The 25,779-nt window shown below is 40.8% G+C and overlaps 1 protein-coding gene across 8 annotated transcripts in view; it reads right to left on the bottom strand.

The window, feature by feature from the left end:
• The window catches only part of SRPK2 (SRSF protein kinase 2), a 330,809-nt gene that overhangs the window by 122,967 nt on the left and 182,063 nt on the right, over positions 1–25,779 (bottom strand). For all 8 annotated transcript variants that reach the window (XM_050925633.1, XM_050925651.1, XM_050925644.1 and 5 more), the window contains 4 exons: positions 25,391–25,499; positions 24,623–24,710; positions 24,304–24,391; positions 6,575–6,681 (listed from right to left, as the gene is read on the bottom strand). In XM_050925633.1, coding sequence (XP_050781590.1) covers positions 6,575–6,681; positions 24,304–24,391; positions 24,623–24,710; positions 25,391–25,499 — 392 coding nt within the window. The remainder of the gene's footprint in view (positions 1–6,574; positions 6,682–24,303; positions 24,392–24,622; positions 24,711–25,390; positions 25,500–25,779) is intronic.

Raw genomic sequence — 25,779 nt, forward strand, 5'->3', positions numbered from 1 at the left:
CAAAGTGCTCATGATTAGAGCTCGTTGAGAAATGGTTTTCCCATCATGCAAACATTTGTTTAAAAAAACTCTCTTGCTCTGCACTGGAATGAAACTGAGAACTTTCAAAAAATTTTCACAAAAACAGGAGAGACATTGTCCACCCAAGAACTGTCAATAGCCTTGTCATTCAGGCACTCACCTAGGATGTGAGAGACCCCCAGATTTGAGTCTCTGCTCCACATCAGGCAGAGCAGGGACTTGAACCTGTCTATCCCATATCCCAGGTATGCCCTAACCACTTGGCTATAGGGTCAATCCTCTCTCTTTCTCTCCCACACCATTCCAGTTTTCACCAGAAATTCTATCCTTGACCTGACAAACTTTCCCAATGAAAAGTTTTGGTTTTGACTAATCAGCATTTTCCAGTAAAAAACATTTAAATGAAAAATTCCTGACCAGCTTTACTCACGATTCCTCTACTTCATCTACTACAGCAGCTCCTCATTTTAACAATCTCTATATAACACAGAGACCAAGACAAAGATTCTCAGAATATATTAAAGGCCCTAAGTCTTTTTTCCCCCAAAAAAAGATCTGCTTTAATGCTAGAAAGATAAGGAATTCAGTGAAGCTTAAGTAACTGATTCGCAGACATAGGGCTAAAAAATTTGCAATTGCACACTTGATAAAGTTAAGGATTTTTGCCCAGTTCTGGAAGTAGAAGACAAAACCAAAAAGCTCAAATTTTTATTGGACCTTTGTATTGTTAAGATTTAATTTTGCTCGGGGTTTCTTTTAAAATAAATACATATTTTGAATCACATCTTTTGATAATTATTAAACTATTATTATTTTATTTATTTGGTTCTTGTTCTCTACTAATCCATCTAAAAAACATTTTTGACGAGGAATTTGAAAGGCTCAAGTGATAGACAATTATTATAGAATTTTGATGATAAAAACCATGAACAATACAAAATTTTTTTGTTGCATTAGCAGGGCATATACATTACACAGAAAATAATTCTCACACACCCACAAAGAGTCTTAAAAGCTTTAATTAAATCAAATGTATTTAAGAGGCATGCTGGCACAGTGATCCTTTCTATTATTGTGACAATTTCAAATTATTATTTATGATATAAATAACAGTGAATTTCATGATCTGTGACAAAGATTTATACTAATGTTAGGATTTATAGATAAGAAGGTTCTTGGCCCCAACTTTAATCAGATACCTATAAAAATAGAAGATATGATGCTGCACTAAATCTGTGTGAGAAAAATATCAAATTCTGTAAGTATCTGTGAGGGATTGAGACCAAGACTGGGCATAATCCCTGGTTTTTCTTTATATCATCTGGCAAGGGAAAGATTGAAATGGATAAGAAAAGCAACTTTTTCCCAGGTGTCAAAAAAATGCAGACAGGAAATATTCTGTTAATATCCCTATATATGTCGTTTAGGGGCATCCAAACCGTGGTATATTTTATCACTTCGAAAGGGCATGTATATAAAAATTTTACTGCTCCATATCAAGAGATACTTTGCCACCACTTATCCGATTCTCTCTCATTGACAGCTAACCTTCCCTCCATCCACAGGGCCAGGATTGCAGACCATTATGCCTCTGAGAGTTGATTACTCACTACACATGGTTCATTTAAACAAAAATTAGAAATGTTCACACATAGAATACAAGATGCTAATTTTGGATCATTTCAATTTCAGAGCATGTTCCCTGTCAGATAGGCTAGTGCAGGGATCGGCAAACTTTGGCACGCAGCTCACCAGGGTAAGCCTCTGGCAGGCGGGCCAGTTTGTTTACCTACCATGTCCACAGGTTCAGCTGACTGTGGCTCCCACTGGCTGCGGTTCACCATCCCAGGCCAACGAGAGCTGCGGGAAGCGGTGTAGGCTGAGTGATGTGCTGACCGCCGTTTCCCACTGCCCCCATTGGCCAGGAGCAGGGAACCGCGGCCAGTGGGAGCCGCGATCAGCTGAACCTAAGGACTTGGCAGGTAAACAAACTGGCCCGGCCCACTAGGGTGCTTACCCTGGCAGGCCGTGTGCTAAAGGATGCCGATCTCTGGGCTAGTGCTTTAATTTTTACTGTCAAAAGGCAGACTCCTTCAACATTAGTAAATCTGCACTTCCAATCATTCCCACTGGAACAACAGGACTTTCCTTCTGACAACAGACCATTTTGCAGCTCTACAGAATCAGCTCTTGTATAACATTTCATACAGTTCTGATCTGGGGGAAGAAAATAGATTAAATGCTGCTCAACAATGAAATTGAGTTTCCTACTAAACAACTCAATCAGCAGTTACTGATTAGAACTAGCTCTGAATTACGCAGCTGAATAAGATTATAACCAAATTTTCAACCAGTATTCTAAATCTGACAAAGCATTTTGAAAAGTACAGATTTATATGGTTTTTTAGACTGTCCTCTAAGATGTCTCTATTATAACAAACAGCGAAAGAATTTGTTTTAAATACAAATGTTTATTGTCCAGCAAACAATGCAACACCTAGATTGTTTCACAACAAAATTAAACTTTCAGTATATCTACTGCACAAGTTCTATTTATCTATGCCAAACCACAGAAGAGAGGATGAAAAGCTGCATACCTTAAGAGATAAACCACCAGGCAGCATTGTGGTTCGCTAGTCGTACCATCCGTACAATTCCACATACTCCATTCATCCCAATTCCACTATATGTAACTCTCCCCCGCATTTTGTAACTGATTGTTCACCTACTCTTTCTTTTTTTTTATGATGTGTGTGTGGATTGTTTCAGCTTCTTTGTTGGAACTTAGCTTTACACTGTATATTTTTAGTAGGGGTTCATTTAATTTATTTGTATTATTTCTGAATTTAATTTTTAGTAATTTCATTTTGGAAGTATGTTGGCTTTTGACTTTTTTGCTCATACTTTGTCATATTTCAAAGTCTAGGGATTTGCCTTCTTTTCTGACAAAATTTGGATTAAACTAGTTTTAGACCTATTTAATATTGAAAGACTGTTCTCAAAAGTTACTTGGATCTGTATTACCAGAACCAGTTCAATCATCCCTAGATAACCTATTAAGGAAATCAAGATTAACAATGATCATGCACAAAAATGTGTGTGTTGATTCATCAATTTATGCAAGCAACCTCACAAGGCCAATGGGAAATTATCCTAGGAAAAAATACACATTGATCTCATCTGGTTGAGATTATAGATGGACATCCTAAAACAAGAACATGTCATTTAACTGAAATGGATACAATACAATTAGCTGTATCCAGTATATTCTATGCAAAGTGTGCAGGCCATCTGTTTTGGCAATGCCTTACTCTGAAAAAGATATTGGGAATATATGCTAGAGAAAACAAACCATAATACTAGTCATACATTGCCAATTATTTCTGAATTATGTCTATTACATAACAGGGATAAAAAGCAAAACTCAACAAAAGAATGTCTAAAATGGATCAAAGTAAGTAATCCACATCTGTACAAATCCAACTCAAAACCTAGATGTAAAGAATAGATCATATCACTATCTGAAACAACTCTGTATGAGAGTACAAAATAAAGTTTACATTGTAAAGAATAAATATTTAATTCCCTATGGAGATTATTCCTATCATGTTAATAAGGAAAGGATACTTACCTTCATTCTGCTTTTCTGAATCTTAAATTTTTTTCACTCTTTGATCTCAGCTTCCTAGTGAGACACAGGTGGAAAACCACAAGCTCTGGAAGTTTTTGGCCCCAAAGAGCAGCAGTTGTGGCAAAGTGCATCTGTCAACTTCCTCCCATCTTGGTGGCCCCGAAATCCCCTGAATCATCACCAACTACGACCAATTTCACTTTAACATTTCAGTCTGATGCTAATTCAGCAGGAAATGAAGACTCCGCATAAAGCCAAGCTGATCTCTCACACACACAAATTTCTTCCAAGGCAGAAAAAAACACATAGATGTAAATACATCACGACTGGTTAAAGAAAACTCCTCTGAACTCCCAGGGCAAAGGTGTGTGTGTGTAAGAATCCTGCAAGACGATATCTTCAGAGAAGAAGAATTACACACAAGTAATTTTCCCTTCTCTAAAAATATCATCTTTGAAGGAATATGAGTAATAAGAATCTTGCCACATCTTGTTACAAACCTAGATCCTGAGCTCTCAGGAACAGGGACTGTTTTCATGAACCACTAGTCTGAAATAAACAATCACACATGATTGGAAGGCAAGGACATTCTTTAAAGGCTACCTAAAGCACTGCAAAACTGCAATGGGATACAGAGCTGGAGAGGCATCTGACATGGTAGAGTTCACATAAGGAGCTACTTTGCTGTCTATGGTCAAGAACGAACTGAGTAGAAAGTTCAAGGCCAAAACACCTTGAGAAGCATGGGGAATATATGCATCATTTGAAGAAACTGAGACCAAGTAGTGAGAATCCTGCACAGGTGGTATTTTTGCAGAAAGCATTTTTATACAGATTGCTACATCTCCCCTTGTATTCAGTTTTCTTTTGTTTTGTTCTTCACTTATTTTCCCTTCATATTCAATTATAATTTAATTATACTTTGCACTGTTTATATGTACAATACATTATTGTATTACACTTGTCTTAATTGAAATTTTATGTACCTTTTCCTTATTCAAATCATATAAGGATAAAAGTTATAAAAAAGCATTGTGATATTTGAATCACTAGGTTTAATTTCTTTTAGAAATATGTATCTATCAAATACTGCATTACTGATTTTAAAAAGATTAAAGCGGATCACTCCTTACACTGACCCATCTTAGGCTGCTGTTTAGCAAATAATTTTGGCTCTCATTCTACAACCAACTCTATATGAGCATAAGGTTCACCCCTATACAAGAAAATGCAGCATCAGGGCCTCTATTTCACTCAGACTATTTAATTAAATGTTGAGACTTGTCAGTTATAATATGGCAAGAAATTTGAGGAAAATAATCTGGAAGAATTATTTCAAAAGATTATTATTTAAAAATAATACAATAAAAAACAATGTTGATATTAGCAATTTACATAAGTGAAAAACTGCAAAAAAGTACTTGGCATCACAGACTTCGGTTCTCCTGGAAATCATCCAGATCTGGACCATCACTAGATTTGATATAATGATTACCAAAAAAACACAATGAATAGGGCCCTACCAAATACACAGCTATGAAAAACGCGCCACAGACTGTGAAAACTAGTCTTATGTACTTTTATCCTATACTATACAGTTTTTACTGGGGAGACCAGAGTTTCTCAAACTGGGGGTCCTGTCCCAAAAGGGAGTTGCAGGGAGGTCACAAGGTCGATTTAGGGGGATCGCAGTATTGCCACACTTACTTCTACGCTACCTTCAGAGCTGGGTGGCTGAAGAGGAGGCTGTTGGTCGGGCATCCAGCTCTGAAAGCAGTGCCTTGCCAGCAGCAGTGCAGAAGGATGGCAATACTATACCATGTCATGCCATGCCATCTTTTTTTTTTGCTCTGCTGCCTTCAGAGTTCGGCGGCTGGAGAGTGGCAGCTGCTGACTGAGGGCCCAGCTCTGCAAGCAGCTGCAGTGCTGAAATAAGGGTGGCAATACCATACCATGGCATCCTTACTTCTGCACTGCTGGCAGCAGCTCCACCTTCAGAGCTGGGATCTCAGCCAGCAGCCACCACTTTCCAGCTGCCAAGCTCTGAAGGCAGTGCCACTGCCAGCAGCAGCACAGAAGGGTAACAGTACCGCAGCTCCTCCTACAAAAACTCTGTGACCACCCACAACTCCTTTTCGGGTCAGGACCTCTATAATTACAATACCGTGAAATTTCAGATATAAACAGCTGAAATAATGAAATTTATGATGATTTTTAAAACATCATGACCATGAAATTTGCCAAAATGGGTCATGAATTTGGTAGGGTCCTAACAATAAGATAATATGTATGATCTTTTCCCTTTCTGGCACATCACTTCTGTAAGATCATCTCAACAGCAATTCGGTCTGTATGGTGCAATGTAGGAATGCACATATAAGAGAAAACTCTATAATAGTAGGAATTTTAGAAGTGCCTAATCATCTTCAGATCGGTGCTCCTAAATCATTTGGATACTTTTAAAAATCCTATCCTTGGTTTTTTAATGTATATCTCCTGAGGATCTGTTTTTCAGAGAGAGATGCAATTGGTATTAATTTTTTAAATATTATGTTTATATTCTTTTCCATTCATCTGACGTTGTATATTCTGAAGGTGGCTCAGTAGGAAAGATGAAATTGTGGTTGATTTATCAATCAAGAAAACTGATTTCCTCATTTTCACAAATACTCTTAAATTTGTAAGAAACAGATTGACTTAAAAATGTAAGCATATTTTTTGTGAAAGAGCTCAGTAGCCAATGGAGTATCTACACAAACAAAGCAAGCAATGTGCACAAATCCATGTTATAGGAAAAGATACTCTCAACACCTATGAAATGAATACCTACTGTATATTTCCTGGTATGATCTGCAGTTGAAGTATCAACACATTAACATTAAAGTAACGCAACACTGTAGAAAAAACATTAGCAAATCTTACCTGTCGAATTATACTTTTTACGCAACGGATAGGAAGGCCTTGATAGTTGGACTTGATTATCCATTTTAAGAGATGATGTCCAAGAACTTCAAAGACCATACAGACATCTGGGATTTAAATAAGGATAATCTGCAAAGTAACTTCTTATTTAGCTCAACCATAATACTTTTATGCATTTTAGCTAAAGTGCCCATCGTCCCTCCAAAAATATAGTCCTCATGAACAGAATGAAAATCATAGCATCATAGAAATGCAGGGCTGGCAGTGACCTTGAAAGGTCATCTAGTCTGTCCACCCAAGCTGAGACAGGATTATGTATACTTAGATCATCTCTGACAGGTGCTTGTCTAACTTGTTCTTAAAAAACTCCAGTGACAGGGATTCCACAACCTCCCTCAATAACTATTCCAGTACTTAACTATCCTTATAGAAAGAAAGTTTTCCTAATATCTAACCTAAATCTCCCTTGCTGCAGTTTAAGTCCATTACTTCTTGTCCTATCCTCATGGGCATGGGGAACAACTGATCACCATCCTCTTTCTAACAGCCCTTAGCATATTTGAAGACTTATCAGGTTCCGGCTCAGACTTCTTTTCTTAAGACTAAACATGGCCATTTTTAACATTTCATCACAGACTATGTTTTCTAAACCTTTTATTATTTTTATTGCTCCATTCTGGACTCTCTCCAATTTGTCCACATCTTTCTTAAAGTGTGGTCCTCAAAACTGGGCACAATTCTCCAGATGAGGCCTCACCAGTTCCACTCTACTGTGCACAATTACCTCCTATGTCTGACGTATGACATTCTTGATAATATACCTCAGAATTATATCAGTCTTTTGCAAAGGTGTCATATTGCTGGCTCATATTCAGTTTGTGAAATCCCTAGATCCTATTCTGCAGTATTACCATCTAGCCAGTTATTTGCCATTTTTTAGTTGTGCATTTGATTTTCCTTTCTATGTGTAGTCTTTGCTCTCGTCATTACTGAATTTCATCTAATTGATTTCAGACAATTCTCCAATTTATCAAGGTCATTTTCAATTCTACTCTTGTCCTTTAAAGTCCTCCCAGCTTGGTGTCATTTGCAAATGTTATAAGTGAACTCTCCACTACATCACCCAAGTTATTATATTTGAATAGTACTAGATCCAGGCCCCCACTAGATATGTCCTCCCAGTTTGACTGCAAACTATCAATAACTACTCTTGGAATATGTTTTTTCAACTACATTAGTTGTGCACCCTTCTTCTAGTAATTGCAGCTAGACCACATTTGCCTAGTTTGCTTATGAGAATGTCATGTGGGACTGTCAAAAGTCTTGCTAAAATCAAGATTTACTGTGTTGATTATTTCCCCCCATCCATTAGGCCAGAAACCCTGTCAAAGAAGGGAATTAGGTTGGTTTAGCATGATTTGTTGTTGACAAATCCTTACTGGCTACTACTTATCACTCTATGATCCTCTGGGATACCAGTTAGCAAGGGTACAGGTCCCTTGGGACTGGAATCTTGTCCTGTCCAGGCTCATGGGTCCGCCCTTCGAACCCTTGGCTTCCTGTTCTCTCCTGCTTCTCTCCTGGAAAGTTTATTTCTTGGTCTCCATAGCATCGACCCACAGAGCCGCCCTATACAGCCCTCTACAAGGACAAGGTCCAGCTGTGCCTGCACTCAGTGTTTCTGTCCAAAGTAGTTTCCCAGTTTTATATTGGTCATGACATACACTTACCAGTTTTCTGTCCCAACCATCATGCAAGAGATGAGGAATGTAGGCTGCACTCCCTGGACATCAGATGGGCGCTGGCCTTCTACACACATAGAACAAAGCCCTTCCGTAAGTCAATGCAGTTGTTCATTGCTGTTGCAGATAGGATGAAAGATTGTCCAATGTCTGCCCAGAGAATCTCGTCCTGGATCACAGCCTGCATCCATTATTGCTATGAGCTGGCAACGGTGCCTCTGCCGGCGATTGTGACAACACATTCGACTAGGGCACAGGCGTAATTGGCAGCCTTCCTGGAACAGGTACCAATCCAAGAGATCTATCGGGCTGCTACCTGGTGGAGATCTGTGCTCATAGACTCATAGACTCTAGGACTGGAAGGGACCTCGAGAGGTCATCAAGTCCAGTCCCCTGCCCTCATGGTAGGACCAAATACTGTCTAGACCATCCCTAAAAGACATTTATCTAACCTACTCTTAAATACCTCCAGAGATGGAGATTCCACAACTTCCCTAGGCAATCTATTCCAGTGTTTAACTACCCTGACAGTTAGGAACTTTTTCCTAATGTCCAACCTAAATCTCCCTTGCTGCAGTTTAAGCCCATTGCTCTCTCAGCACCAGGGGAGTCTGGGAGGACGATGGTGCTGGGAGGGGTTCGGATCCCATACCACTCCCGAGAGTCAATGGCGGACCTTTTAAGAGGCTAGTGGCTCAAACCGGAGAGGCATGAACGCATGGCTCAGGAGTGGCCTGGCCCGGATCCCTTACTAGATGACCTCAGGTCTTCTTCCTCGGTGCCGGGGAGTTGTGCTTTTTCGTTTTCTTCTTAAACACCGGTGATGGGGAGTGGAGCCGGATACAGCCCAGTGCCAACAGCACGGTGCACACAGAGGCCGAGGCGCTCGGTGCGACCTGGCACGACAGCTCATAAGCAGGTTGAAGGGTAGACTCCATCAGGAGAGCCGTCAAACAAATGTCATGCTCCCTCTGTGTTCTGGGACGAAAGTTCTACAGAACCGGCACTGATCCATGATGTGCAATTCCCACAAGCACTTAAGACAGCTGCTATGGGGGTCACTCACAGGAATAGGCCTGTTGCAGTCCACGCAGGGCTTAAAACCGGGAGAGTGGGGCATACCCCGCCTGGGGTGAAGTCCCCATTGGGACTCTAACGTCTAACTATCAATTATACTTAACAACTACATAACTAATTACTGTAAACGAACTATTTACAAAGGTCCTAAGACTCAAAGTCAGTAAAACAAGAAAAACTGCTAGCCCCTGATAAGCAAGGAAAGGCACTCCGACAACCACCCCAGGTGGTAAGAAGGAACTGAGAGGGCATAGGGTTGGCAGTGCCTCATACACCACTGCATGAGCGCAGCACTCCAGAAGGTGCCACAGCTGACCCTACGGATACTGCTAAGGCAAAAATCTCCGACGACCGCGCACGTGGGTGCGCACACATGTAGCATGGAATGGACGTGAGCAAAACATCTCGAAGAACAACAGTTACGAAAGATAGTTTACCCTTTTTTTGGCTACTACTTATCACCCTATTATCCTCTAGGTCAGGGATCGGCAACCTATGGCACACGTGCCAAAGATGGCACGCAAGCGAGTTTTTAATGGCACGCTGGAGCCTGCCGAGGCTCCAGCATGCCATTAAAAATTCTGCCCAGCCTGGTCCGCTGTCCTCTGCTCCACCACGGGGGCAAGGAGCAGAAGGATAGCCATGCGCGTGGGGTGAACAAATGGCCCCACTCTCCCAGCACTGCAAGCCGCAGGGTCCGCGCTCCCGGGCCAAGCGCAGTAAGCTGCCGGCCCGCCCCTCCCCCACCTTCTCCCCTCTCCTGGAGCCCTGCCACCATGCGCAGCGCTCTGGGGGTTGGGGCTGCACACTCCCACAGGGCAGCATTTGGCTCCGCAGGGAGGCAGAAACACTCCCTGCCCAACCGGAGCTCTGCCACCGCCGCCGCACGCAGCGCTCTGCAGGGCGGGGCTGTGTGCTCCCGTGGAGCAGCATATCTAGCTGTGTGTGGAGCCTCATGGTAAGGGGCCCAAGGCTGGGGGGGTTGGATAAGGGGTGGGGGCAGTCAGGGGACAGGGAGCAGGGTGGGTTGGACAGGAGGTGGGATCCTGGGGGGTGATGGCTAGGGGTGGGGGTCTCTTCAGGGGGCAGTCAGGGAGCAGGAGGGGTTGGATGCGGCATGGGAGTCCCAGGGTTTGTGAGGGGGCAGGGGACAGGGAGCAAGGAGGGTACTGGTGGGGCAGTTAAGGTGGGGGGGGGTCTCTGGAGGGGATGGTCAGGGGACAAGGAGCTGGGGGAGTTGTATGAGTTGGGAGTTCTGGGGGCCCTGTCAGGAGACAGGGGTGTGGAGAGGGGTTAGGACAGTCTGGGAGCAGGGCAGGCTTGGATAGCATGGGAGTCCCAGGGGTCTGGCTGGGGACGGGGGTGTGTGGATAAGGGTCGGGGCAATCAGGGGACAGGTAGGGGGTAGGGTCCAGTCCAGGGACAAAGAACAGGGAGGCTTAGATTGGGGTGGGGTCCTGGCGGGCAATTGTCCCAGGAGGGGGTAGTCAGGGGACAAGGAGCAGGGGGGTTGGGAGTTCTTCGGGGGGCAGTCACCCATCCCTGTCCCCTGAGCCCTGACCCCCCCTCACACCACATCCTCTGCCCTGAGCCCCCAACACACCCCAGCAGCCCCTGCCCTGAGTCCTGTACCTCCCTCATACATAACCAGCCCTCTGCTTGACTCCATCTCCCCCCCACAACCCCAGCCCTGACTCCAGCCCTCTGTCCCAAGCCCTCTGGGTCTTGGCCACTGGCCCCGCACAGCCCGCTGCTGGTCTGGGGTTCTGGCTGATGGACCCTTGGCAGCCGGGGTCCCGGCCGCAGGCCTCACTCAGCCCACTGCCGGCCTAGGTGAACAGAACCCCAGACCAGCAGTGGGCTAGGCGGGCTGGCAGTGTAGGTTCAACATTTTAATTTCATTTTGAATGAAGCTTCTTAAACATTTTGAAAACCTTGTTTATTTTACAATACAACACTAGTTTAGTTATATAATATATAGACTTACAGAGAGAGACCTTCTAAAAAACGTAAAAATGTATTACTGGCACGGGAAACCTTAAATTAGAGTGAATAAATGAAGACTTGGCACACCGCTTCTGAAAGGTTGCCGACTCCTGCTCTAGGTGCTTTCAAACTGATTCTTTAACTGATAAAAATATAATGCAAGTCTCAGTCTTGTAAACATAACTTTATGCTCAATATTAAGCACGAGTAGTCTGATTTCAATGGGATTACTCCAATGCTTAAAGTTAACATGAACATAAATATCTGCAAAATCAGGCCCTAAATGATTAACCAGATAATCAAAATGTTAATGATGCAATTTTTGTCAATTATCTTTAAAGTAACTACAATACCACCATTCCACTGGAAATGGTATGTTCTACCAGTAAAAGATTAACTAGTAGCTATGTTTAAGAAAAGAAAATGAAGGAAATTCTTTTTTGTTTTCATTTTCACTGTATAACAGTAAAAATAAAATTTCTAAATGTATCCCTTATTTATAGTGTATTTTAAATTATTTAGAATCATAGAATCATAGGGTTAGAAGGGACCACAAGGGTAATCTGCTCTAACCCCCTGCCAAGATGCAGGATTTGTTGTGTCTAAACCATCGAAGACAGATGGCTATCCAGCTGCCTCTTGAAAACCTCCAGTGAAGGAGCTTCCACAACCTCCCTAGGCAGTCTGCTCCATTGTCCCAGGGTTCTTATAATTAGGAAGTTTTTCCTGAGATTTAATCTAAATCTGCTATGTTCTAGTTTGAACCCACTGCCTCTTGTCCTGTCCTCCATGACAAGAGAACTTTTCTCGATCTTTTTTATGGTAGCCTTTCAAATATTTGAAGAAGGCTATCATGGCCCCCCTTAATCGCCTCTTTTCCAAACTAAACACACTCAGTTCCTTCAGCCTTTGCCCATATCGCTTGCATTCCATTCCTTTGATCATCTTTGTCACTTGCCTCTGAATCCACTCTAGTTTCTCTACATCCTTTCTTTACACTGTTGACCAAAACTGGACACGGTACTCCAACTGAGGCCTAACCAGTGTCAATCACATAAAAATAAATGTGTCTCTCTGCCAACCACCACTTTAGGAAACACTTTTTTTCTTAAAACTCTCTCGGAATATCCAAAGCACAGAACTATATTAATGCAGCCTTATGGTTGAGAATACCAACCCAAAAAAACCATAATTCAGCCACTTTAAAATGTATAAGTACACCTCTACCTCGATATAATGCTGTCCTCGGGAGCCAAAAAATCTTACCGCATTATAGGTGAAACCGCATTATATCAAACTTGCTTTGATCCGCTGGAGTGCACAGCCCCACCCCCCTGGAGCACTGCTTTACTGCGGTATATCCAAATTTGTGTTATATCGGGTCGCGTTATATTGGGGTAGAGGTATAGTAACAAAAATACTACCCAGAAGTAACAAACAAATTTTGGCAACACATTTTATATAAACATTTATCACAACTCTTAGAAAAACTATTATTTTATTCAGACACATTAATGACATTGACCCTGATAATCCAACCCACCCCACACATACAGAGCCATAAGCACACTGACTTTGATGTGGGTCCGTATGGGCACTGGGGTCTGCTATATCAAGCTAGTTTTTGGATCAGGGCCATAGATAATTATATTAGCTCTTTTACATCACTTTACCTCTTCAAAATGCTTCATAAACAATAATTAATTAATCTTCAAAATATTCCTTTGAAGTAGATAAGTATATTTTACCTTAATTTTATAGATTAAAAATTTAGCTATAGATGTTAAGTGACTCATCCAAGGCCACAGAATGGGCCAACAACAGAGTCAGTATCAGAACTCCAAAGTTCTTGTCTTTCACCACCACGCTTGCTTAATCTACTAAACAATGCTGAGTCCATGGTACTATTACTGCTATTTATTTTTAAAAGTAAGAATAAATAGTAGGAAAATATGCATTATCAAATACAATAGGAATCACACCAAAATATTTTTTGGAGGGATGGAGAGAAGTTGATGCCTTATCAAAAATAATGTTCATCAAAATTATATGTAATATATGTTAACTACTGCTCGCAGATTCCCATTTATAAAAGAATACAGTACTGTTTCCTAATAAGGATGTCTTAGGACATAGTTACCTTTATATCTAGTTATCTCAAAATGTCTTTTCTAACACACATTACTCTTAAAGTTTATAAAGGCACACAGTGAATTTTTATAAAATTTACTTCTCTTGAAACAGTTTCATTCTATTGTCACTATCTTGTATGTCTTACGTAACGGTGAAACACAATATTATGAGCGCTTCTAAATGCAAATATTTGAAGTGACAACGTTTAAGATATTTTAGAGATAAGACTTCACTAAATATTAATAAAAACTAGGGCTGTCAATAATAGAATACCATTTATTTAAATATTTTTTGATGTTTTCTACATTTTCAAATATATTGATTTCAATTACAACACAAATTATAAAGTATATAGTGCTCACTTTATATTTATTTTTGATTACAAATACTTCACTGTACAAAGCAATAAAAATAATATTTTTCAATTCACCTGATACATGTACTGTAGTACAATCTCTTTATCATGAAGATTGAACTTACCAATGTAGAATTATGTACAAAAAAACCTGCATTCAAAAATTAAAAAATGTAAAACTTTAGAGCCTACAAGTCCACTCAGTCTTACTTCAGCCAATCACTCAGACAAACAAGTTCAGTTAAATCTGCAGGAGATAATGCTGCCCACTTCTTGTTTACAATATCATCTGAAAGTGAAAATAGGTATTCACATGGCACCACTGTAGCCGGCATTGCAAGATATTTACGTACCACATGTGCTAAAGATTCATATGTCCCTTCATGCTTCAACCACCATTCCAGAGGATATGCGTCCATGTTGATGTCAGGTTCTGCTCAATAACGATCCAAAGCAGAGCACACAGATGCATGTTCATTTTCATCATCTGAGTCAGTTGCTATCAGCTGATTTTCTTTTTTGTTGGTTCATGTTTTGTAGTTTTCACATCACAGTGTTGCTCTTTTAAGATTTCAGAAAGCATTCTCCACACCTCATCCCTCTAAGATTCTGGACGGCACTTCAGATTCTTATACCTTGGGTCAAATGCTGCAGCTATTTTTAGAAATATCACATTGGTGCCTTCTTCGCGTTTTGTCAAATCTGCAGTGAAAGTGTTCTTAAAATGAACGTATGCTGGGTCATCATCCAAGACTGTTATAACACAAAATATATGGCAGAATGTGGGTAAAACAGAGCAGGAGACATACATTTCTCCCCCAAGAAGTTTAGTCATAAGTTTAATTAATGCATTATTTTTTTTAAAGTGCATCATCAGCATGGAAGCCTGTCCTCTGGAATGGTGGCCAAAGCATGAAGCGGCATACGAAAGTTTAGCATATCCGCATGTAAATATCTTGCAACGCCAGCAACAAAAGTGCCATGCCAACGTCTGTTCTCGCTTTCAGGTGACATTGTAAATAAGAAGCAGGCAGTAATATCTCCTGTAAATGTAAACAAACTTCTTTGGGTTAGCGATTGGTTGAACAAGAAGTAGGACCGAGTGGACTTGTAGGCTCTAAAGGTTTACATTGTTTTAATTTTGAGTGCAGTGATATAACAAAAAAATCTACATTTGTAAGTTACCTTCTCACTGTAAAGAGATTACGCTAAAGTACCTGTATGAGGTGAATTGAAAAATACTATTTCTTTTGTTTATCATTTTTACAGGGCAAATATTTGTAATCAAAAATAATAATATAAAGTGAGCACTGTACACTTTGTATTCTGTGTTGTAATAGAAATTAATATATTTGAAAATGTAGAAAAACATCCACAAATACTTAATACATTTCAATTGGTATCCTATTGTTTAACGGTGCAATTAATCGTGATTAATTTTTTTAACGCGGTTAATTTTTTTTAGTTAATCACGTGAGTTATCTGCAATTAATCGACAGCCCTACTAAAAACCTCTCGTGACTGCACAAAAATAAGCAAAAGCCTCTAGTGACAGTGCAAGAATCTTACCACTCCATTTTCACTGAAAGTGAATGTTCTTTATTTTAATGTAGTGTTTCAATGACTTCAGACTAACAGTTAGCTTTTGTGAAAGGTACACTGTAAGTAGTACTCTGGCTTTGTCAGCTCAAAGTGTTTTTGTTGTTTGTTTGTTTTGTGGGGGAGAGGAACCAAACATACCATGCCAAGTCTGGACATAGTATAAAATTAGTATGATTAATGATATTTAACACATTAAAAAGAGCTTTTCATCTATAAAATAAATTTACATATACCTGAAAATTATTAATAGTGTAAAAAACATTGGGAAAATCCTTTCCTACACAGTAAACAAAGGAAATACTCATACTCATCTTTTAAATCAATTTGTCTTTCTATTTTCTGTTAAGGCAAAACTTATTTAAAAATTTAATCTGAGCAACGAGAACAATAAGTAAGTCAAAGACTCTTATTAAAGATAATTTAAATGAACCTGCACATAGTACAGTTGTCAGCTCTAGGCAGCACTTTACCATCCTCTTGAAAGCCAACAATAGCAATTGCAAGCTAAAGCCAAAGTGTCTTATGCTTCAGTCATACTATTGTTTATTTAATTGCTTTATAAAGGTACTTCTAAATAGGCATCTATGCACCATGCAATAAAGCCAATACATAATGTTATGATAATTTATTTTTATTACAATAGCATCTGAAGCTCTAATCAGTGACCAGAGCCCACTGTTTTAAGCACTGTGCAGACATTCAAGCAAAATGACAGTTTCTGTCTTAAAGAGATTGCAATCTTATGTCAAGACACAACAGCAGGACAAACAAGATAAATTCCCAATACACATAATAAGAATGAAATAGGTTAGAAAATATAAATATCCAGAAACAAAGGAAGGGACAAAAAGGCAGCCTGCCAAAATAATGCCCTTAAGCCAGTTAAAAAGGAACTCCTGCATACCAACTCCATATAAAAGTTCCACACCCAAAGACACTTCCACAAAGAAGTCCTGAGCCAAACTGAAGTAGAGTTTGGCTCATAGTAAACTTGCATAGCCCATTGTAACTCCCAGGAAAGGACACAGAGCCAGGAAGTGATTGCTTAGGTACTGCTTTGACATCTCAGAATCTAGCACAGAATACAGTGGGAAGATAAGTACCCCGCTCACTCCTATCAAACAGAATAGATTGTGCAACTGCTGAAGCCTCCAAATCAATTTGAAGTACAAGCTCATTAGGAGCATGTTACCATACTTTAGCCTGGATGGACAAAGAAATGGATAACTGACAAGTAGCATGTGACCTTACAGAAATAGGCAGTATTTCCAGATGTAAAAGCCACTCTTGACCAATGCTAAGAAAGAGTCAATGGTGACACCCACAATTCCATAGTTACTTCCTGAATAAGCATGCATAAGCCACTATTAAACACTTCATGGTGCTTCCCCAACCCACACATACCACCTCTATCTTACCTGGTCTGAGTTTTAACTCTCTCTCTATCATCCAAACAATGCTGGCTGGACAGTCCAACAGTCAAGAAATCGTTCAAAATGGGTCAACAGGAAAGGAGGCAAGAGGTACCTAACTAGCATACTGTTACTACATCCTCCGTCTCCCTGTGACTGCCTCAGCATGCAACGTGAAAAGCAAGTGGGATGGGATGAAATCTGTACATACACCTCTCTCTAGGGAAGATTTTAGGTAAAGACAGATGTGTTCACAGCCACTTTCTGAATCTTCTCCTCAAGAACAAATACAGAAAATCAAGAGCAGATCCATCTGACGCATGCCAGCCTCATCATCAACACCTACTTAAACTGTAAGTTCTCAGGGACAGACACTGTTTCTTTGTTCTGTGTTTGTTCAGAACTGAGCACAACGGGGTCCTGATCCATGACTATAGTTCTTAGGCGCTATGGTAATATACACGACAAGAACAACAGAAGGTCAATGACATCTGAGACTGCTGAAAGATGAGAAGATTACTCACCCTGTGCAGTAACAAAGATTCTTTGAGATGTGTGCGCCTATGGGTGCTTTACTGTAGGTGTGACCCCCTGTGCGTGGGATTGGAGATCTTCCACACATGTCCTTTCCCCCATCTTGTGTTGTGAAAGGCATCTATATAGCGCTGTGTGCTCCAACCGCCCTCACTTCCTTCTCTACAACAGAATCCACGTTTGAACTCCAAAGCAAATGAAAAGAGGACGGGTAGTGGAGCACCCACAAGGATAAGCATCTTGAAGAACCTCAATTACTGCACAGGGTGAGTAACCTTCTCTTCTTCAAGTAGTTTCCCTATGGGTGCTCAACTTTAGGTGACTGGCGAGCAATGCTCTTAGATGGAAGGCTGGGGCTTCAGAATGACGTCTACCAAAGATGATAGGACAGCACATCCTAGCAGGGCATTTGATGCCGCGCTCTGAGTAATACATATTGTTGGCTAAAAGTCTCCGTGGATATCCAGGTGGCCACTTTGCAAATGTTAGTAATCAGCATGATGTTTATAAAGGCAATCGAGGTGGACAGCAAGCAAGTGGAATGAGTTTGAGTTCTAGATGGGGTTGCAGTTTGCGTTGTTGGTTGCAAAGATGGATGCACTCCAAGATCCATTTGGAAAGACATTGTTTGGATATAGTTGATCTCTTTGATCTTTCAGTAACAGAGAGGAATAAGCGTGGTGATTGATTGAAAGATTTAGTTCTGTCAAGATAAAAGGCTAATGCTCCTCTGACACCCAAGGAATGTAGTGTGGCTTCATGTTGGTTGCCATGTGGCTTTGAGAAGAAGGAAGGAAGGTACATACATTGGGGACCCCTGATCTAAACCAAACTGTGGGGCACCTCCTTACGGAGGCACAGAGGAACATTCAGGGGGTCACATGGCAGGGCTCAAGCCAGCCCCCATGGGGTGGTGGGGAGTGAGCACTACCAAGCCCCGCTCTGCCCCCAACCCAGTTCTGCTCCATCCCCAGAACATCTCCGGCCCCATATACAGCTCCACTCCACCCCCTACTCTGCCCCCAGTCCAGTTCTACCTTCATTCCCTCTCTGCCCCCAGGCTAGCTCTGCCTCTAGCACAATCTCCTCCTACATTCTCAGTTCTGCCCACAGTTCCACCGTCCGCCCAAGCTCCCCTGCTGAAGAAGCCTTGGCCGTGCAGTAATGGAGTGGGGGCATGGACAGTTTCCATTACTGCTAACGGGGGCCAAAACAGGAAGTATGGGCAACCACTGGTTTAGATGGAAAGAAGATGGCACCTTGGGTAAGAATTTTGGGCATGGTCGTAACATGACCCTGTCTTTGTGAAAGATTGTGTGTAGTGGGTATGCCATGAGAGCGCTTATTTCTCCTACCCATTGCAGGGATGTGATGGTGATGAGAAATGCTGTTTTCTTTGATAGGTGTATGTAGAAGCACGTTGCCCAGGGCTCAAACGGGGGACTGGTGAGACAGTGCAAAACTAGGCTGGCATCCCAAGGTGGGATGATGTCTCATATTTGAGGGTACAGGTTTTGAAGGTCTGTTACAAATTTTTTTGTTAGTGGGCGGGTAAACATGGAATGACCTTCTATCTTGAGGTAGAATGCAGTGATTGTAGGTGTATGCGAATGGTGCTTGTGGACAATCTTGATCTTTTAAGTTCTAGAATGTAGTCTAGAATGAGTAATAAAGGAGTTTTTATTGTGGAGACATGTTTGGTGTCGCACCAAGTCTGGAATTTTTCCATTTATAGAGATAAGTATAGAGAGCTGTATCAAACCCGCTATTTAAAATAATCTCTTTTACCTATTCTACAACAGGTCATCTCCAAATCCTGGAACCATGAAGGAGCCATGCCTTCAGATGGAGTTCTAGATTGGGATGGAGGATTTGGCCTGAGAGAGGAGATGTGAAGCCAACTCTAAGGTGACTGGTGGACAAGTCACTAGACACACGAGGTAAGGATGCCAAACCTGTCATGGCCACATTAGGACTATGAGAATGACTAGCTTGTTCCACCCTGTACCTTGTGAAGCACTTTGAACAGAGTGAAGAGTGGAAAGACAGAGTAGGGTTGTATAATATGTAAGGAGGAAGGTGTCCCCCCAGAGACCAGTGACCCAGACTTGCTCTTGAGCAGAATTGTGGACATTTGGCATTTTTGGATGTGGCAAAGAGATCTATGCCTGGGAATTCCCAGCAGTTGAATAATGTGCTGCAGGACTCTTGTGTCTAACTCCCACTTGTGGTCTTGTGAGACTCTCCTGCTCAGTGAGTCTGCTGTGGTGTACTAGTGTCCAAGTAGGTATGAGGCTGAGATGTTGATGTCACATTATACACTAGTTCACAATTTTAGTGCTTCTGAGCACACGGATTCTGACCTCACTCCCCTTTGTCTGTTGACATAGAACATGCAGGCGATGTTGTCCATCATTACTCTTATGGTCCTTTGTCTGATCAACGGTCGAAACTGTTGGCATGCATTGCAAACTGCACATACATCTAGGAGACTGACATGCAACATACATTCTAGGGAGACCACCTGCCCGGCACAGTACAGGTCTGTAAATGTGTTCCTCAACCGATAAGGGAGGCATCCGTTGTCAGTATCAAGGACGGTGTGGACTGAAGAAAGAGGACCCCCATGCAGGCATTTTGAGGTTGTGTCCACCAGTCTCATGAGTCCTTGATCTTGACTGGTATCAATTGGAGAAGGGTTAGCCTGTGTCTGTGGTGTACATACACTGTCTGTAGCCATGCCTGGAGACAGAACATGTGTAATCTGTCGTGTTTTACCATGAATGTGGCCGCTACCATAGGCCAAACAGCTGTAGGCACATCCTGGCAGAAGATCTGCAAGCTGGTTCTCATGTTGGAGATGAAACTGCCTATTGCTGAAAATCTGTGAGTTGGAAGGAAGACTGTGGCTTATATAGCACCTAGCTGGGCCCCAGATAAATTTTAGATGCTGTACTGGCATCAGTATAAACTTTTGTATGTTTATCTGAGGCCAAAATTTGAGAAAAGGTCCATCGTTTTTCTTATTGCTTTGACCTTGTTGACTCTGGACAGGAGATTTGAGGAGGCAGTCATGTAGGTATGGGAATATTACAATCCATTGTTTGCATAGGTGCACCACCACCACGAGGACTTTGGAAAATACTCTGGGCACTGTAGAAAAGTCAAAGGGTAGTAATGGTCGGACCCCCAGATGAATCTGAGGAATTGCCTGTGGGAAGGGTGTATGGTGATATGGAAGTACGCATCTTGGAGATTGTGGGCCTGTTCCAGTGCCAGGATAACTGTTGATAGTGTGACCATCTTGAAATGTTGTAGCTTGACGAACTTGTTGAGGTTCCTCAAGTTTATGTCTCCAACTGCTGGATTTATTTTGGAATAGAAAATAGTGAGATTAAAAACCTTTCCTTCTGTGTTGGAATGGGACCAATTCTACAGCTCCCAGTCACAGAAGGTGGTTTATTTCTTTTCATAGAAAGGTCCCTGAAGGGGAATGGGGAGGGGGGATGGGTGGATGGGAGAGAGGAACAGAATGGAGTATCCTTTGTTGATGATTTCCAAGACCCTTTTGACTGAGGTGATTTGTCACCATGCTGGGTAGAAGGGAACCAAGTGGCCACTAAACTGATGGGCAAGTAAAGATGGCTGCAGCAACTGCATCAGCCAGAGGCATCTCGGGGCCTCGACCAAAGCTTCAAAATTGTTATTTGGAGGTGGAAGTGTGAGGCATAGCCCCTTATGCTGGTGTCTGCTGTGCTTAGGAGGAGGCCTCTGTCATCTGTATTGCATATCATACTGCCGCAGAGGGGTGAAATGTGGAGATTGAAGCCTTGGGGTAGGCTGGTATCTACCCTGTCTTCTGTTCGGCAGTGGTTTACATATTATGCTGAATGAACAGAGTGTCACTTTAGAGTCCTTTAAAGAATGTAACGACTCATCTATGCACTCTGCAAAGAGTTTAGAGCCTTCAAAGGGTAGATCCTCGACAGTTGTCGGCACCTCTCTGGGGAACCTGGAGAGCTGTGCAGCTGTGTCTACAGAGTCCAGAGGCTTGTAGCACCGTATAGGCCAGAGGCTGTCCTTCTGTCACTAGTGCCTGGAACTGTTCCTTCTTCTCATCTGGTAGGTGTTGACAGAATTCCTGGAATTTGGAGTAGTTTATATGATTATATTTGGCCAGAAGTGCCTCATATTTAGCAATATGGAACTAGAGTGTAGCTGAAGAGTATGCTTTACAACCAAAGATGTCTTCCCTCTTTCAGTCCCTGTCATAGGGGGCTGTCCTAAAGTGGTGTTGTTGCCACTTCACTTGTATTGCATTAACAATCCAGGGAATTCAGAGTAGGATGGAAAAAGAGAAATTCCCCAACCTTACCAAGGACATAGTATTTCTTGTCTGCTCTCTTGCAGGTGGATGGTATTGACTCTGGGGTCTACCAGATCATCTTGGCGGGATCCAAGAAGGCATCACTGCTTGAGAGTGCAATCTTTGCCAATGTAGAGGCCTGTAAGATATTGAGCCACTTGTGCTGTTGCTCTCTGACTTCCTCCAGAAGGATCTGGAGAGAATCTGCAATCCTGTAGAACAGTTCTTGGAACTGTTTAAAATCATCCTCCGATGTTGGCAATGGTGGCATTATGGCTTCATCAGGGAAGATGAGGAGAAGTTGGAGAATCTCTTCCTCCATTTCTTCCTCCTGCTCCTCTAGTGCTTCTGGCTCAGTATTAGGCGGTCTAGACACTGATGAAGACAGAAAGCATATTTGTCTCTGTCTCTATTCCGCGGATGATTTGGGAAAGTGCACCCTACACGCACACAGCCCCTGGGTCCCAACAGGGCCAATGTGGAGGAACTGGCATGTGGGGTTGCATCCACGGGGATCTGTACCAGAGACCTGGATTGCTTCTGGTCTCTGGGTACTGAGGACAAGAAGATAATTCTCTGTGTAGCTGCCCTTGATATGAGGGTGGAGTGCACAGTGCAATGCAGTACTCTTCTTCCTCCTCTTCTTCCTCATTAGAAAAGGGTGGTGCAGTCCTCAGTGATGAAGGGGAGTGGTGTTGTGTCTCCAGGGAAGAGGCATGAACCTTACATTTGAAACAGTGGGTACACTTTTGTGTGACGTGTTCCTCATTGAGACAGCGTATGCGCTGTGAGTGCCCATCGCTCACAATGATGGCCTCATGGCAGGACAGGCACCTCTTGAACCCAGGGGATCTGGGCATAACCCCAAGAAAGGGAGGACTTCCCACTTGGGAAGGGTGCAGAAAAAAAGGAAACCTACAGTAAGGTAAAGAATAACAGGGAGGGAAGACAAATGGAAAACAATATTTTTTTTCCAGAGGAGAGAGAAAAATAAAGGAAATTCCTAATATCTAGAAAATTATAACAGAAACACTACTATTACTGAAGGCTACAGATGTATGGGGGGGCTCTGCTCAAGATTCCGTCCCACACCAAAGGTGGTTGAGAAGGAACTGAGGGTGGTTGGAACGCACGCACTATATAGGCGCATACGCAGCCCAACAGGCACTGCTACCAAAGATCACCAATTCCAGGCGCAGTGGAGCACCCACAGGGACACTACTTGAAGAAGAACTAACATGATCAACGAAGATAGCTCGGCAGCAGGGAATCACCAAGCATATTAATGAGGACTGTTTCATTTTAGTGCCTCATTGAAATACATCAGAAAAATCTATCAAGTCCAGGTGTGCTGGCAGATATTTTTTCAATAACATTTCTCAAACAAAACAAAACAAAAAAAGAGGTTAACGTCTAGTCAGTAACTCGATCAGAGGATCACATAAGCAACAGGAGAAACTCCATGTACTTATACCTCTCAGTAGGAGACACATAACACTTTCTTCAGGAGCCAATTTGGGATCTCCCCACTTGCCTCCATCAGACAGGAGGAACATAAACTCACTACCGCTCTGGGCTGGATTTCAACCAATGATTTAGAGGTAAAAGGCTCCAGACTCTATTACCAATCCTCTAATCTATCCAGTCTTCCACATTTATTATTTCCTATCCTTACTATATTTTACTATATGGCTTTTCAGCAGAATTGTTACAGATTATAATTCTAGAAAGTATCATAAAGATTCAGTTACCAAGTATTTTTTATTTGTCACTCAGAATCCATCCTCTAGACAGTTACAGGAATTAAAGAACACTCCAGCCGATCACATAACTACATTTTATATTAATAAACAATTTAAAGGATAGAAACAAAATAACTGATTAGTTGATGAATCTTCCTTATCTAAAATGAGTGACTACCCCTTCTTTTTTAAGTTTCTCTCTATATATTTATTATTACAGTAACACGCATTGGAATCTAATCTAATAATGTTTCAACATAACTTGCTTGTTTGTTTTTAGAAAAAATATTTTTCTACCTACACTAATTCAATGTACTGCCGTATTTATAATAATAATAATAATGAAGCACAGTACACTAACTAATGCACAACATGTGCCTTAACTATGTTATTTGGAAAGGTTAGATAAACCATAAACAATGTTCACTGTAAATAAAATTTCAATTTTTTAAAAAGATCCCTGTCTTCTGATGATCTAGTGGGCAAGTCTGTTCATCAAGGAACAAATTTAAAATGTTTATCTATCTTTTATTCTTCATTATATTCAGAATTATTAAGTTATTTTCACTAGGGAAAGCGAATTACACATTGTAATACAGTGCATGACTAAATGTCACTGTGATGGTCTTAAATTTTACATTAAAAAAATTAAAGAAAGCAGATTATTTTGAAAAATTACTTCACTCTGCATACACTAAGAGATTAATATATAAAAACTAAATACTCATTTATCCCCTTCATTTTAATCTTAATGTAGGAAGAATAGCCAAAAAAGGATACGTATTCCATTCATCCCAGAAATTTTGAAGTCATCAATTAACTGTACAACCATGTCTTTGTTTGGATCATTAGGATCACTTTCACGAACCTAAGCAAAGAAAGAAGATATTGGAAATATTTCATCTTTTTAGAAGGGTAATACATTTTTTTCTAAAAATTTAAACAAGATTATAGAGCCTTACAAATAATAACAACGAAGTAATGGCATATATTTAGAAAACAGATTTAGGAAAAATGATGATGTTCAAATGCATTTACTTCCATTGCACCTATACATAATTTACCATTATTAGTACTGAGGACTCAGTATAATACTCACACATCTGAGCAACTTAATTTCATCCAAGGCTGTCTCTGTATAATGCTGGGCACTTTTCACAACTTTCATTGCAACAAACCTCTTCCCCCTTGAAAATAATAAAAACTTATTCAACAAATGACCAGAGCTGAAAGATGTTACGAAGCATACTTCAGAGGATTATATCTGGAAAATTTTGGTAATTTTATCTTAAAATTAAGGGGAAACACCTAAATTCTCAATAATATAGTAGTAAAAATATTTAACATAATTTAGTGCATTCTGACAGAGAATAACGATACCTTTAGAACTATATTTTATGCATTGTTTCTACAATATTGAAATCACAGAACTATTAATATTTTAAATGGTAATGGCTTTAAGAGAGGAATTTCAACTCTATTCTACCATTTAATAGGTTTACTATTAAGGATACAGGAGGAATAAAACATTAGCTTGCTCTCCAGCTCAAGAAAACATGTGAATTCAATAAGCACTGACAATTTGTTAAGCAAAATAAAACTTAGACTTCAACTTCTGACAAGTTTTATAAAATACATCCTTAACCAAAAGGCGAAAAACACTGTGGACATCTCTATATACACTTGTTTACCAAACAACAACAAAGACACAACGAAACACATGGATAGCTTCAGCCTGTATCTAGAACAAAAGTTACTGCACATATAACAAATCAGCTTTTACTTGATTAGAAATGGGAAAAAAAAGTTTAAAGGTAAATATATATATATATATATATAAATGTATATATATATGTAGATCTCTTACTGCATATCCCAGCATAGCCAAACTGTAGAGAAGTGTCCCCATCCTAGCTTTCTAATTACATGATACCGGCCATTGAAAAGATCTCCAATTTTCACTGGATGATAGCCACCTTTCAAAAAAAATAAAATAAAGAAAGAAGTACATTCAGAAAAATAAGCAGATACTTCTACTTACCTGTTTACTCCTTTAATACTAAAGACCTTTTAAACATGTCATCCTAAACTATAAATCAGGAAATTGCAATAAGTTTTTTCTACAATTACAATATTTTGCCTCAAAAATGTTCTACATCTTCTAAACACATTCTTTACACCCTCCCTTGTGGAAAATGTGGAGATTTCTGTATTTCTATGAAAATTATATGCCTTAGTTTACCAGCTTGATATTAT

This window comes from Gopherus flavomarginatus, chromosome 1 (genome assembly GCF_025201925.1).
Source record: "Gopherus flavomarginatus isolate rGopFla2 chromosome 1, rGopFla2.mat.asm, whole genome shotgun sequence".
In the NCBI taxonomy this organism is placed as follows: Eukaryota; Metazoa; Chordata; order Testudines; family Testudinidae; genus Gopherus; species Gopherus flavomarginatus.